At 54.3% G+C, this 15,485-nt stretch overlaps 1 protein-coding gene across 3 annotated transcripts; it reads left to right on the plus strand.

Moving 5' to 3' along the window:
• The first annotated feature begins 1,716 nt into the window (after positions 1-1,716).
• On the plus strand, positions 1,717-15,485 carry FHIP2B (FHF complex subunit HOOK interacting protein 2B). Of its 3 annotated transcripts, none has more exons than XM_074338260.2 (17): positions 1,766-1,930; positions 6,014-6,092; positions 8,161-8,330; positions 8,860-8,964; positions 9,067-9,189; positions 9,372-9,599; positions 9,707-9,903; positions 10,207-10,315; positions 10,529-10,605; positions 10,966-11,152; positions 11,850-11,995; positions 12,110-12,235; positions 12,396-12,486; positions 12,675-12,818; positions 13,176-13,316; positions 13,524-13,624; positions 13,847-15,485. In XM_074338260.2, exons 1-17 carry the CDS (start codon positions 1,886-1,888, stop codon positions 13,983-13,985), a joined length of 2,208 nt encoding a protein of 735 aa, XP_074194361.2. In that variant the 5' UTR covers positions 1,766-1,885; the 3' UTR covers positions 13,986-15,485. The 3 variants fall into 3 exon arrangements, with proteins under 3 accessions (XP_074194362.2, XP_074194361.2, XP_088648592.1); XM_088792466.1 differs by lacking the exon at positions 1,766-1,930 and adding an exon at positions 3,232-3,287; XM_074338261.2 differs by lacking the exon at positions 13,524-13,624 and having other exon boundaries at positions 1,717-1,930.

Below are 15,485 nucleotides of genomic sequence, written 5' to 3' on the forward strand. Positions count from 1 at the left end.
TATCGAGAAAATCCTGATTCACACAGGTAAGTAGTTATAAAATTGTGGTGGTTTAAAAATGTACGTCAATCCGTTCACATTCTTCCTGCTGAGCGGCAGCTTCTATGTCCCCACTCCTTGAACCTGGGCTTAGTGACTTGCTCATTTAAAACTGTTTGCCCTGCAGTAGTCTTCTACCTTCATTTGAACTGACAGGAGGAGAGACTTTATTAAGAGGTCTTCTCCCAAATGAGCTAACCTGGCAGCAGAATGTAAACACGTCAGTAACTAACACTTTCGGCATATAACACATATAAGCGTGTCCACTATTATTAGAACTTTTAAAATAAAATTTAAAAAGTTAAGCCAAATAAAAAAGGTTATAGATTCCTGATACACTTCCACTATACCCTAGAATTCCTTGAAACATGTTGAGGGGGGAAAGCAGGTTTAACCCATCCTGCTGCTGCTTTTACCCAGGAGGAAGCAGGCCCAGAAAAGAACAGTGCTAACCAGACTCAGGTCTCTAACTCTCCAAGTTGCTTCTCAATACACAAAATAGGCTGTTTTTTCCCCTTTGTTCGTATACATTTTGGCCTAAAAGATTCTTCTCATTTCTCATAGGGCTCCTCACCAGGGTATTTTCAGGCTAACTGTTTGAAAATATCAGTTTTTCCCAAGCAGCTGTAGGAGAACTGAACTCCGAATCCTCGCTCAGCCTGGCTCAGGGAACCCTGGCCCTCCCCAGGCAATGATCCTGGCCTCCCAGTGCCTCAATCTGAACCGCAGGCTGTACTCCACTGCACCCAGCCAGCTCTGGGCCTCAGCCCCTCTGGGGAATGGGACCCAAAGGCAGGGCCCGTGCTGTGGAGCCCCAAGACCCCACAGCTCTCGGTTCCATAGTTCTGTGACAGGGGTTACCTCTGTCCCTAGTGGGACCCTACATACCTTATCCTTTCATCATAGGATGTCAGAGGTCAGTAGAAATACATTAAACAGACATTAGTCCCATCTTTAGAAAGAATCTCTGTCCATTCCTGACGGGCTGAAGATGGTAGAGGGGGCAGCTCGAAGTCACTAAGGCCCTACCTTTGGACATTCCAGGAAACCCTGCTCTTGTTGAGAGTTCTGCCTGTGTAATTCTTAGCTGTAATTTTCCCAGGTGTGACCTCCCCACTGGAAACCCACCTTCTGTTTTCTTCCCTTGGTGTGGCCAGAAGGGCAAAATGGGCCACTTGTTACTTCCTGCGGGACCTCTGGACCAGCGCCATCCACGTCAAGTAACAAGCAACAAGTGAAATGAACTTTATTAATACACTATTTAACCCAATATACCTAATATATTACCATTTCAGCATGTAATCCATATAAAACCTCATTACTGAGCTATTTCACGTTCTTTCATGTTGTGCTAAGAGGTCACAATCCCGGGGTGTATGCACTTTACACTCAGCCCACCTCAATTAGGACTCGCAGGGGTCCGTACTCCACAGTCACACGCGGCCTATGGCTACTGTGTGGGAACGGCTGGCGGCGGGGGCGTCTAGAGACTTACAGGACCCAGAAAGCTTCTCATTTCTCCACGAAACAACCTCCTGAACCACTTGCCCTATCTCGCTGCCACCTGGCTCCCCAGGGCGCCTCGCGGGACGGGAACCTGCCCCTCCGCTGCGGCGCCCCGGGCTCCGGCGCCCCTCCCGCTCTCCCGGCCTGACCTCTTTTCCGATCGCGGGCTGGGCCGGAGGGGTCTCCGGGGACCGGCGGACGAGCGCCCCCAGCCCAGCCGGGGCGGAGCGGGCCGGGCCCCGCCTCCCTCGCCGCGCGGCGGGGCCGCCCCTGCGCCCGGGGCTCCGCTGCCGCCGCCCGGCAGCCGGGATCCGGGAGCCGGAGAGGGCCGGGCGCCATCATGCTGAGCCGGCTCGGGGCGCTGCTGCAGGAGGCCGTGGGCGCGGTGAGGCCGGGGCGCGGGGAGGCCGCGGCGGCCGGGGTAGAGCCGGCGGGCGGCGGGCGGCGGGCGCAGGCCGCCCCGGGGAGGGGACCCCCACCGGGCCGCAGCGCCCTTCCCTGACTCCGCGCCCGGTCCCGTCGCCCCCTCTCGCACAGCGCTCCCTGCTTCCAGTTGCTTCTTTCCTGATCGCGCCGTATTCCCAGACCGCTCCATTCCCTGACCCTTCTCCCGATACCGCTTCCTGTTTATTTTTCCTGCTTTCCATTCTCTCCCAATTCCCAATTCTTTGGTGCCAGGGTGCTCCCTTGTCACCCAATAGTTTTTCCCCCAAACTCTCTAAGTCCCCTCCCCCAGCCTCTGTTTGCCTTCCTCCAGCAAGCTTCTCCTTTCTGGTCCCCTGGACTTAAAAATAGCTGCCCTTTCCTCTCTCGGAGCCCCTACACCATTCCAAGACCTTGTTCAGGCCCTTAACCTCCACTCGGGAGTGCAGGCCCTGCCTGGCCAAGTCCTCCGGAAGGGTAAACAGACATGGGGTGGGGGGGGGGGGAGTGGGGGAGACCGTGCCCAGGAAGCAGCCTTCTGCAGGTTTCCAGCCTGTGATCTCACATTACACAGAAGTCTTGAATCAGGGGCAGCCAGCCATGGTGGGGCCTGGGGCAGCTCTGTGGGGAAAAGTGTACTGATTTCTTACATTCTATCAGAGTTTGTGTTTCTGCCATTTTCTGTTGGGGGTGAAGGCTGGTCAGAGGTGGCCCACTAGGTTCACTTCATTCAGTAGGTAAAAGTGCAGTTTAGGTCATGTAGGCAGAGGTCCTGTACTTAAAGTAACCTTGCCAAGAATCTGCCTGTAAAGTTAATTCTTTTATCTCAGTGTAAATTCTCCCCTAATCGATCCGTTTAGTGTATCAGATTTTCTCAGGAGAAATAACCTTGGGTTCCACTCCCTTCCCACCACCCAAAATCAGAGCTTATTATGAATGAGAATGGTGTCAGTCTTAAGCAAACCTGGGAAGAAAGTGAAAAGCTCCTTCCACATCTGCCCCACGCCCCCAGCCCTGCTTTCCCCAGATGTCCAGGGGCCGCAGACCATCATCCCACCTGGGGAGGGGTTCCATCTCATCTCTCCTTCCCCTCCTCTCCGTCCCCAATCAAGACTGTCATCTTAGAAAGTGATCTGACAGACTACTTCCTGCCTCTCAGGGAAAGCTCCATAACTAAGGGTGGGGGTGGGGGCTGGGCGGGGAGTGACGGACAAGACTTTAGCCCTCAGAAGTGAATTTTCTTATGCCTCCAATGCAGAAATTTCACTGTCAGAGGCTGGAAGAGGTACCGGTGGTCAAGGGAGATACTTTTTAGGCAGGTGAGCTTAGGCCCCTCACTGTATGGCGCATAGGAGATACCCTAGAAGTTTGACTGGCCCTGTGTGGTCGTTAGGTCGGATGGGAGCCCATTGTCCCCCCTGTATTCCCACGTTTGGCCATAGGTCTCCCCCCAGGCTAGTCATCAGGTGAAGACCTCAGCACGTTGTTTGCTCCTTGTTAAGGAGGAAGCCTGCTCTTTCCTGCCCTCTTCTGACCAAATAGAATAGCAATTGTGATCTTTGAAAATAAATCATTTGGTACCATTCCTTTGGTCTGGAGTTAGGGTAGCTAATGATAGATTCAGGTAAAGATTATACCCCTGCTTTCTTCTCTCTCGTGGTCTGTTTTGGCTAACCTGTGTTTTCCTGTGTCTCCTGTTCTTAATGGATAATTTAAAAAAATTTTTTTTGAGCCCCCATCACAGATTTGTGAGATAATTGTAGTGGTGAAGGGTCAGAGGGCTTTCCAAGAGAACGAATTAGGGAAAGGTTTCTTAACACGTTGCATACGGCGGGGTTTAAATCCCTCATACCCCTCTGTTCCGGCAGGTTTTTAAAAGAAACTACTTTAAAATGCACTCTTCTCTTTAAAGCGTAAATGCTTCTATGTCATTTATTATTTTTCTATAAATAATAGATTCTACAAATAAATTATTCTATAAATTATTCTATAAATAATTATTCTACAAATAATTCAATAAAATATGCAAAGTAAAAAGAGTCAACAGTAAAAACGAGAATTCTCATTATCCGTCCTTAACGCATGGCTCAGAAAAAAATGAAGATTCTCGTGATCCGTACACGTGTTAAGGAGCTTGCTGAAATTTTTAGTAATTAGGAATGAGTAGTCACTATGTGTGTGCCCCTTTAGGGGCAGATTCTGAAACACAGAACCGTCGCCCTCAGGGTGCTCACAAACGAGTAGAAGAGATGACTGCTAACCCAATAATAATAATAGCACATAGAACATGATAAGATACGGTCACACCACATGCTCAGTGTGTTTGGAACGACTGTGGGAGACGTCACTCTGCTAAGGGCCATGGTCCCCACAACTAATTTTGAAAGAAGACAAGATTTCCCCGGGCAGCCAAGGCAGGGGTGTGTGTCACGGCGTCTGCTTCAGTGTTATTGTTTCCTCCCCCTGTTGTAATGACCTTCTAAGCATTCTTCTTGCCTTTGTTTCCTACACACAACTGCCAGATGACTCTTCCTAAAACACTGCTCAGAAGATGTCACTGACCTGCTCCCCATGGCCTGTTAAAAAAAAAAAAAAAAAAATCCAGATTCTTGGCCTGGCATTCAAGGCTCCATACACTCGTCCGTCCATCCTCACCCCAGACCCACTTTGCAGATTGCCTTCTGCAGAACATGCCTTTCCTTCATCTCTAATTGTTGAGATCTGACCCGGTTCTTTGAGTTTTAGTTCCAGCTTGACCTCAGTAAAGCCTTCTCTGTTCCAGCCTGTTGAAAGTGAGCCCTCTATTCCCAGAGGTCACTTTCCACCTCTTCTGTGTTCTCACACTACTTCCTGTAGTGGAGTTATTCAGTGTGTTTTTGTATTCGCTTCTCCTTTGTGGCCCTGGATCTTAGACACCCTCAGATGCCTGTGGCATCTAGCATGGTGTCTTGTGTGGAATAGGCACTCAGAAGATACTTCCTGAAGAGATTAAAGGAGGAGATACTCAGTTCAGTGGTGTAATAAAGCATGAAGTTAGAGGGCTCTGCATCCTGGAACCCTGGAGAGACGTTGTAGAGCTGGTGGCCCCCAGCAGGACCTCACTGGGGGGCCATTAGGATCTAGACAAGTATAGGGGGCACAAGGCTTCCTGGGCAGAGTAGTAGCCTGAGCAAAGACTGAGAGGTAGAAATGAGCACTTGTGGGGACGGACTACATGGTTATGCATTTTTTCTCCTGCAAACATTCACTCTGCAAGGAAAGAGAAGAAAGGCCTTTTGCGGAGAAGTTGTCAGGGAAAGTGGTGGTTATTAGTTCAAGGCCACGGAGATGGTGAGAACACTTCTGGAAAAGGAGAGGTTTAGGGCTTGCTCAGAGCAGAGGCAGAATCCCCCAGGGCCAATAGAAGGAGCTGGAGTAGGCATGGCCGGGAGCGGAGCTCGCTAAGGAGGAGTTAGGGCTGCATGGCCTGCAGCCTTGGACAATAGCTGCACACACGTTGTGAGTAAGGCCCTTTCTTAGTATTACCCATCTGGCTGAACTGAGCCTATCGTGGCCTTGAACCCAGCTGTTCACAGACTCTCAGATTCACAAGGACCTGAAAGTTTTGTCTTCATCACGTGTTCCACCTGTATCATTTTGCTTTTGTTGTTTTGAGGGCGCGCTTCTGTTTTCCTGTGTACCTCTATTTTAGCACAACCATGTTGTATTGAAATGATCTGTTTCTGTGTCTATTTCCCCCACCAACATTCGTAGCTCCTCTGGGTCAGGGACTGTGGAATCATGACATGTGGCAGGAGTATAGCATTTCCAGCAGGGAGGGGGTCTGGGGAGAGGTGCCAAGAGATTGTTGGCAAGACATGGAGATAGTGCAGATGTGTTTCCTACACCCATGTTACTATTCCTTCTGAGAAGCCAGGGTCGCGGTGCCTCCTCCAAGGCCTAGCACTGACCTGATACGTAGTGGATGATGGAATGTCTGTTGTGATGTGTGCGGGTGGCAGCAGAGCCGGTGATCACACAGGGCATGTCTCTGCTCTCTCCATAGCGGGAGCCCAACATTGACCTGCTGGAGGCGTTCGTGGAACACTGGAAAGGCATCACGCAGTACTACATCGAAAGCACTGGTAGGACCTGGTCTTCCCTGCAGGGAATTGGGAGAAAAGTATGGGCAGAGTCACCATGCAGCTCAGGGATGCAGGTGTTTTGAGGAAGGTGACATCTGCTGCTTAGGAGTTCAGGAGTGGGGCTGGCCCCGCCCTGACATTTTGGGAAAGGTGCTGTAGGAAGTGGGAATAGGGACAGGGAGGTTGGGGGTCTTGCTGGCCTACTCTGCAAGGCTGAGATTGAGCTCCACTTGCCCCCAGCTTCCAGCTGCGTAGAGCATCCAGGCCTTCAGTCATCAGACACCTGTGTCAGGACTTACTGATTAAAAGAAAAGAAACTGAACCAATTCCTCTTTTCCCTGAGCCAACTTAGAAGGCATTTCCCTTGTAGAGTCAGGAATAGCAGGAAAACAAAAACATGTAATGTGCCTGGGCTTTTCTCCCAAGCATATACCCGGGAGTCAAAGCCTTGGGCCATTTGAGCCCATCAGGCTCGCCACTGGGGGGCAGAATCTGATTAGCTGTGCTGTAGCCAATGTGCTGGTATTGGACCAGTTGTCAGGTCGCCCTGTCCTGGACTTCGGACTGGGGGGGACGGGGTGGAGGGGGAATTGATTCTAGCCTACACCTTTCCTAAACGCTTTATTTCCAGCCTGAACTAGCCCAAGAAATTAGAAAGTGGCCTTGGATACTCTGGGGGGCCCTCTGAACCCTCTGTTAGACCAGGTTCCTTAGTCTTGGCACTGTGGACATTTGGATTGGCTCACATTTTGTTGTGGGGATGCACTGCAGTGTATTTACAACTCTGGCCTGTACCCACCAGAGGCCAGTATCCCCGTCCCTCCTTCTCACTGTGACAACCATAAATGTCTCTGCAGATATTGCCAAATATCCCGGAGCCGGGAAAGGCTAAATCGCCCCCAGTTGAGAACGACTGCTTTAGACGGATGATCGCTTTTTTTTTTCATTGAGATATAATTGACATATTATTATTAGTTTCAGTTGTACAACATGTGGATTCAATATACGGCTATTGTGAAATGATCACAATAAGTCTGGTTAACATCCGTCACACACATAGTTACAGTTTTTTCTCTTGTGATAAGGACTCTTAAGATCTACTCTCTAAGCAATTTTCAACTATACAACACAGTATTATTAACTATACTGACCATGCTGTATATTACATCCCCAGGACTGATTTTATAACCGGAAGATTGTACCTTTTAGACTGAAGATCTCTTGACAGAGCCCCAATCCACTAGGAGAATAGGAAGAGATCCAGAGCTCACTCGGGTCCACCCAGGGCTTCGCCTAGGCCCCATCTGTTAATTTCCAGAACAGTCCCTATACCAGAGGTGTGGGAGTAGGTGAGACAGGCTGCCTTGTTCAAGAACCTTGCTTTCAAGAAAAGCCAGGGGATGCTCCAAGGCCTGTCCCAAAGTACCAAGACTTATAAAAATACTGCTCCAAGGCCTGTCCCAAAGTACCAAGACTTATAAAAATACTCTACCCTCTGCAGCTATAAGAAAGCCCCGGTAACCAGCGTCTCCCTCAGGACTGCCATATGGTTAAGCAGGTTTGAGTCTGGAGCCATGGTTGTGCACAGATTTTTTTCTTCTTCTGCATTTTAAAAAACAGAGTATTGCCTTCTGTTGAGTGTCAAGGGGACATAAACAGGCCCCAGAAGTTGATCAGTAGGGAGGGTGCTAGAAGACAGCTCCTAAATTATATGACAGACCCCTAAGCCCATGGCTTCTCACTCAGGCCCAGAGCTGGCCCGCAACCCTAGCGAAGATCCTTCTGTAGGCCCCAGGCTTTGGAGAAAAAATGATGCTCTTCCCTCTGATAAAGTGCTGGGGCCTGCACTCGTTATCAGTCAGAGTTGTATCCTGGGCTTCATTCCAGAAGGCCTCAGCTCTGAACTTCCGTTTCCTCTGGCCTTTGTTTGAAGTGGACTGTTCACTTGGCCTCACCCCAGGTTGCCCTCAGCCACCACCCTCTGGCTCCCCAGCCCCCGTGGGCTTGACACCATGGAGCCAGAGTGCCATCTTCCTCCCACTCACACGTTTTCCTGAATCTCGATTAGATAAAGACACCCCAGCCAAGAAGACAGATATTCCCTGGCGGCTGAAACAGATGCTGGACATCCTGGTGTATGAGGAGAGGCAGCAGGCAGCTGGCGAGGCCGGGCCCTGTCTCGAGTACCTACTGCAGCATAAGATCCTGGAGACCCTGTGCACCCTGGGCAAGGCTGAGGTAGGCAGGACCCCGGTGCCTCTGGAACCTTCCATCCAAGCCAGGGCCCCTGGGTTCTAGGCCCTTCCCAGTCCCAACACTGAGGATGGGGGAGCCGATGGGGGGGGGGCCACAACACTGGGGCCAGCTCACTTAGCATCCCCTGCCACCTCTCCTTGCTTATCTGCTTTGCTGTCCTGTTCTCGCTGTCGTTGAGGTTGAGGAAAGGCTCCCTTTCATTCATTCAGCGAAGATGTGCTAAGGACCAGCGGTGTGCCAGGCTATGTCCTAGCCACTGGGGACATAGCGGTGATTAAGACAAAGGAGCCCACATGTCATGTGTTTGATAATGACAAGGTTATGGAGAAAAGTAAAGTAGGACATGAGACTGGCAGCTCAGGGGAGACCAGTTTCAACAGTGAGGGGAGGAGGTATGTGGAGAAGGTGCCCCCAGAGCAGTGAGGGAGGGAGGAATGGCGGCACAGGGGGCAGTGCTCCAGGGAGGGGGCACAGCTTCCTGTCCTGACAGCCTCTGTTCCCTGGCCCTCAGTACCCACCAGGCATGCGGCAGCAAGTGTTCCAGTTCTTCAGCAAGGTGCTGGCCCAGGTGCAGCACCCTCTCCTGCATTACCTCAGCGTCCATAGGCCCGTGCAGGTGAGGGGCGAAGAAGCCAAGCGGGGGGGAGGGTCTGGGGGCAAGGCCCCCTCTCTTCCCTGTCACCCATTCCCTTCTGTTTCTATCCTGCTCTCCTTCCAGAAACTTCTCCGGCTTGGTGGGACAGTTCCTGGGTCCCTCACAGAAAAGGAGGAAGTGCAGTTCACCACAGTCCTCTGCTCTAAGATCCAGCAGGATCCCGCCCTGCTCACCTATATCCTGGAAGTGAGTGCCTCGGGGAACAGACCCGTAGTGTTTCTGAGGAAGCAGAGGTGGAGCAGGCTCCCGGGGAGGTGCTCAGACGGCCCATGCCCTGGCCCTGGCAGCCAGCACATGCTGCATTCCCAAGGGGGCAGCATGGGGAATGTTCTCCACCACGACCAGGCTTTATCCAGCCTCCTTTGCAGGGTAAAAAGACTGTCGCTAGGAAGAAGGTATCCAGAGAACCCCCCGCCCTGCCTGGAGAGATGGCCAGCATCAAAGACAAGGACCAGCCTCCCAGCAAGACTTCCGACACGGTTTCCTGTGGGGCCGGGGTCTTGACCACCCAGCTGCCGGCTGACACTGAGGAGCCCGATGGAGGGATTGGGGAGAACAACCTGGTCACCTCCCTGATTGGCTTGTGCAAGAGCAAGGTGCTCGCTGCCGAGACAGTGCACTGGGGGGTAAGGGGTTGCAAATGGCTGGGAGGGGACTTGGGGACTCAGATGTATGTCCCTGATGTTGCATCTGTATTCCCTAGAAAGGTCGGGTGGCCCTGAAGGCCCAAGAGAACCTGCTGCTCCTGGTTAGTGTGGCTTCCCAGGCAGCTGCCACCTACCTGGTGCAGAGCAGCCCCTGTTGCCCAGCGATCGTCGAGCACCTTTGCCAGCTGTACCAGTCCATGCCCACCTTCCTGGACCCTGCAGACATTGCTACTTTAGAGGGTATTAGCTGGAGGTAGGTGCTTGACTAGGGAAGGCGGGGCTGCATCTTCAGTGGCTGGAAGCCCTGCCTGTCCTCCGGTTTCCAGCTCCTCTTGTTTTCCAGGAGGGATGGGGACCCCTACTGGCCACCCTCTTCCAGAGATTACAGCCCTTCCCCAAGGCCTTCCCACCCCAGGGAAGCATCACTTTTATTTCTGCCCACAGAGCCCCCGTAGAACTGACCACCCCACCACACCCACTGCCCTGTAACAGTTTCCAGGGCAGAGGGAGAAAGGGCTCAGCTCCCAGAACACACTCCTCCCTCGCTCTCCTGCAGGTTACCCAGTGCCCCGTCCGATGAGGCTTCCTTCCCTGGCAAGGAGGCCTTGGCTGCCTTTCTGGGCTGGTTTGATTACTGTGACCATATCATCATGGAGGCACACACGGTGAGCAGGAGCAAGTGTCCCCTATTTCACGCGGCTCCCTGCGCTGTCTCCATCTTAAGGACTCAGTGGGTCTCTCAGGAGCCAGCCAGGGCTCGGATTAGCCGGGATCCTCTCTGCCTGTTACGTTGGACGCGGTGTAAAGACATAGTTATTTCTCAGCGGAACACTGTCGTGGGAGGTAAACGTGCTTAAGACATGCTCTTTGGCGCCCAGGTGGTTGCGGACGCCTTGGCAAAGGCTGTGGCTGAGAAGTTATTCGTGGAGATTCTGCAGCCCCAGCTCCTGCACGTGTAAGTCTCTGTCCTGTCCCCTCAGGTGTGACCATGGTATGGATTGAACCACCCACCCCACTTGCCCCTTCCTGTCCCTATGGCTAGAGGGACCTCCCTGGCCAGAGTCAAGTGAGTCTGTGGACTCCATCGGTTCCTGTTGGCCAGGCCTGCCCCCTGACACACATGTGGCTCAGAGCCATTGTGGGCTAGTAAAGGCCTCCGCCGTGGGACCCCAAGACCTCAGGATGGATGGGAGTAAGCAGAGATGTAAGGAAACCAGAAAAGGGTTCCGCCACCCCCAAACGCATCCACTCGCTGCCCCTCTGGCCTCTCCCCCGCCCCACGCCCCCAGCCTGGCTTAGTGCTCTTTCCACATAGGTCTGAGCAGAGCCTCCTGACCGCCACTGCCCTGCTCACAGCACTGCTGCGCCAGCTCCGCTCCCCTGCGCTGCTTCAAGAGGCCGTGACTTTCCTCCTAGGCATGGAGCAGCAGCCTGCAGCCCTGGAGGACCCCCGCACTCTGTGCGTTCACCTCATCAGGCATTGCGACCACCTCTCTGATGAGGTGAGATGGGAGGGCCCTCTCTCCACCAGCTTCTACCCCACCCCTGCCAAAAGGAATTCCTGACATCTCCCATTTTCATTAGCTTTCCAGGTGGTTCTGCCTTTGAAACATTGAACTCCGCCCCCCTCCAAAAAAACAACAACAGTGACACAGTGATTGGTAGCCAGACTGCTTTTGTCACATACCGGGTTTCCCCAAAACTAAGACCAGGTCTTACATTAATGTTTGCTCCAAAAGACGCATTAGGGCTTATGTTCAGGGGATGTCATCCTGAAAAATCATGCTAGGGCTTATTTTTCGGTTAGGTCTTATTTTCGGGGAAACACGGTAGTCATTTTCGGTGATCACATACTTGTGATGGCTCTTTATATCCTACAAACTACTTTTACATGAATTGGACTTGTTTGAGGCTCACAGCCACACTGTGAGACAGGTGAGGCCAATATTCCACTTTTCGGACATGGAAACTGAGGCACAGAAAAGCCAATTGGCTCACCTGATAATCGCTCAATTAGTACTGGAACTGGGAACAGCCAGAATTCTGATTCCTGGGCCAACACCCACCCATGCCCCCCAAAACCTTCCAGGGAAGGGGTACCCCCTTCTAGGGGTACTTTTCTTACCTGGCTGAGCAACTCCCAGGCACACCGAGAAGCTGGGGCAGGAAGGGGCATCATGCTAACTCCTCTTGCCCCAGATCAGCATTGCCACGCTGCGGCTGTTTGAGGAGCTGCTCCAGAAACCCCACGAGCAGATCGTCCGTAGCCTGATCCTGTGCCACCTCGAGGGCCGCCTTTACGTGGTCCGGGGCGCACCGGAGCCTGAGAGCTATGAGGACACCCTGTAAGTAAAACCCGGTGCCTCTGGGAGGCCCAGGCCCGCCCCCCCCAGCCCTCCGTACCCCCACTCTCGCTCTTTCATTGGTTCATTGGTGCCACATGTGTGCCCTGGCCACAGAGACCTGGAGGAGGACCCCTACTTCACAGATGGCCTGGACGCTGGCTTTCAGCCCTCCAGCAAGCCTACCCCTGCCCCTGCCACCAACTTGGATGGCAAAACGGCGGTCACTGAGATCGTCAACAGGTAAGGGGCAGGTCAGGAAGTCTGAGCCACTCGAGTTTGTTCTGCCTTGAGTCATAGCCCGGCTGGGGCACAGCCTGGGAAAGGGTGTTCCCTCCGGGTGGAGATGGAGCAGGGTGAGCAAAGCCCCAGTGGGGCCTCGCCACACTGAGGTTTCTCCCAGCTTCCTCTGCCTGGTTCCTGAGGAAGCCAAGACGTCAGCTTTCCTGGAGGAGACTGGCTATGACACGTACGTCCACGATGCTTACGGACTGGTGAGTGTTAAGCCCTCTCCCAGCGCCCACACTTGCCCCTCAAAGCTGTGGGGTTGATAACTCCGCCTTCTCCCTCCCTGAGCTCTGCCCTAGACGCTCCCAGATCTAGCCAAACGCCCTGTGTGGGCCCCTCTGTGTGCTGGGGCCTCCTGACCATGGGCCTCCTCCTCAGCTCCCCCCTGTTTCAGTTCCAGGAGTGCAGCTCTCGAGTTGCCCCCTGGGGCTGGCCCAAGGTTCTCACACCCCTGGACCCCCATGAGCCAGAGCGGCCTTTCTTTGAAGGTCACTTCTTCCGAATGCTGTTTGACCGCATGTCCAGGATTTTGGAACAGGTAGCCAATAGGGCTGGGCCCCAGCCAGAGGGTGTGGGCCCATAGGAGCACCCCAGGTGGGCGCCTCGAGTCCTTCAGGAGAGCAGGGCCCGACCACAGGGGTTGAGTCGTCTTAGGTTCTTTAGTTCCACACTCCCCCACCCCCTACCTTTCCCCAGGCGGGAAGCCCCATCTTGCCTCTGCTCCACACGCCCTAACATGTTCTGGCCCTCAGCCCCAGGGGATCCATGACACACACACATCACGTGGGTCTCCCACCCCCGCACACGTTCACACTGGCCAGGCGCCTTTCTGGGGGAGTGCAAAAATGCTCACCACCCCTGCCAACCCTTAGCTTGTCCACCGTGTTCCCTGTAGCCATACAGCCTGAACCTGCAAGTGACCTCAGTCCTGTCCCGGCTCGCCCTCTTCCCCCACCCCCTTATCCACGAGTACCTCCTGGACCCCTACATCAACCTGGCCCCTGGCTGCAGGAGCCTGTTCTCTGTTCTCGTCCGGGTAAGGGTGCCCAGGCTAAGGGCATGTGCCAGTGGTGGGGCAGGGAGGGAGGGGAACAGGACGTGGGGGGGGTGGGCTGCAGGAGCAGGTACCCTTGCCAGCACTAGGGGGAAGCATAGGTCCCACCCTGGCCCCAGGGTGCAGCAGAGCCAGGGGACCCTGCTTCAGTGTCACTGGTCCCCACCTCAGTCCTCTTGTTCCTGCTAGGTAATTGGGGACTTGATGCAGAGAATTCAGAGGGTACCCCAGTTCCCAGGCAAACTGCTCCTGGTGCGCAAGCAGCTGATGGGTCAGGTCCCTGGGGAGCAGTAAGTAACCTAAGGAAGTGGGTGCCTGGGGGAAAGCCCTGGGTGGGAGGGAGGAGTGCTTCAGGCTAGGGAGGCACCAGGTCAGGGCACAGAGGGCCTGTTGCTGAGCTCTGTCCCCACTTAGAGGGCCCTGCCACTGGGTTATGCCGTGGGGACATTGGGGTGTCACGCTGGGGGCACACCCACTGCCTCCCTGGCATGACCCTAAGCTCTCTTTCTCAGGCTGGACCACCAGACCCTCCTCCAGGGTGTGGTAGTACTGGAGGAATTCTGCAAGGAGCTGGCTGCCATTGCTTTCGTCCAGTTCCCTCCACATGGTCCTCACCTGTGTCTCTCCCCGCCTCCGGAAGGGCATGTCTGAGCCAGGAGCATGACGGGAGGGGAGTCTCCTGTCCTCACCTCTTCCCAGGAGCTGCCTCTCGCCTGGCACAGCCACCCCACTCTCTTCCCAGGGCGAGAACTTGGCTCCCTCTCCTCTGTATCCAGGCACCTCTGCCCCTGGAGGCCTGGTCTTTAGCTCCCAGGTTACCGCAAAGAGACCTTGCCTTGATGGCTACACCAGGCTGGGCTTCTGGAAGTGGGTCTCCAAGGTACCGGAAGTCAATGAGCCAAAGAGGTGACCTCCCAGACAGCATGGTATCCTTGGGACCTTCTTGGGGGAGATGGGAAATAGCCAGGTGAGCACCTGAACCCAGACTCTCCTGTGTTCTATGTCACCTGCCTCTATGGGCCATTTGTGGCCTGGGCCAAGACCTGTGACTCAATTACGGGCACTAAGGGTAGTGAGCTGATGTCTCCAAGGCGGGTCAGGACCATAGGTCAGAAAGATGGGGACACGGGAGCCCTCTTTCTATCACACCAGGTCCCACAGATGCTGCTGAGACATTTTTTTCTCCTGCCTTCTTAACCCTTGGGGAAGGGACAGTGGATGGTAGGGATAGCCCTCTCTTCCTGCCGGGCCCTCCTGGACACTGTTGCAAAATCCCCAGCCGCCTCATGGCGAATGGCCAAAGCATGCTCCGCGCCCAGGCGGGGGCAGCTGCTAATGAGAACCTTGATGCAACTGCACCAGGGCGGGAGAGGGCCTGGGGAGCTGGGGCTGGGTGCCAGGCTCCAACTCCAGCTGGTTTCTCTCTGGCGCCTCTGAACCCGTCTCAGCAGGTCCACAACACCTGGGCAGAGGGGCTGAGAGACCGGGGGAGGCCAGGCCCAGCCTCCAGTGTTCTCGATGGAATGCTCTTCCAAGGGAGCAAGAGAGCTCAGGGTACAGATAGATGCCCATCTGACTGCAGGCCCCCAAGGTCTGGCAGGGAGAGGTTGGGGTACAGGCAGAGAGTCCTGGTGATCTCCCTGCATGCCCTCCATGGCTGGGGCTGCCACCCCACCCGGCCAGAATCTGTCTCGGCCTGTAGGAACACACCGGCGGCGCCAGGCATTACCTCACAGCAGGACTGCAGTTGCTGGCTTTGCTCCTGGGCAAGGAGGAGCAGGCCAGAGCCCCTTTCGCTTCCTTTTCCTGCCCATGCCACTTCTAGAAGCCAGCCACCGGTTGCCAAGAGGTGACATGAAAGAGAAGGAAACTCAGTGACCTCTGTCTCTCCCGCATTCCTCCAAGCTGGGGACGACTGAACTGCTTTTCTGAAGGACACGTGCATGTGCGTGCGTGTATGCTCACACGGATGTCGGCATGGGACGGGGGAGCAGAGCTCAGTGGGCAAACTGGGTCTGGACTCTTCAATTCCGAAAACATTCAAGCATCCAGGAGTCATAGACACTCCCTTCCTCGATGCACTTTGGCATTCTCTCAGTGTCCCCCCCCCCCGCCCCGACACCGCGGCAATAAATGGCGTGGTTGCGTGGA

This window comes from Rhinolophus sinicus, chromosome 15 (assembly GCF_057876585.1).
Source record: "Rhinolophus sinicus isolate RSI-liver-muscle chromosome 15, RSI-T2T, whole genome shotgun sequence".
In the NCBI taxonomy this organism is placed as follows: Eukaryota; Metazoa; Chordata; class Mammalia; order Chiroptera; family Rhinolophidae; genus Rhinolophus; species Rhinolophus sinicus.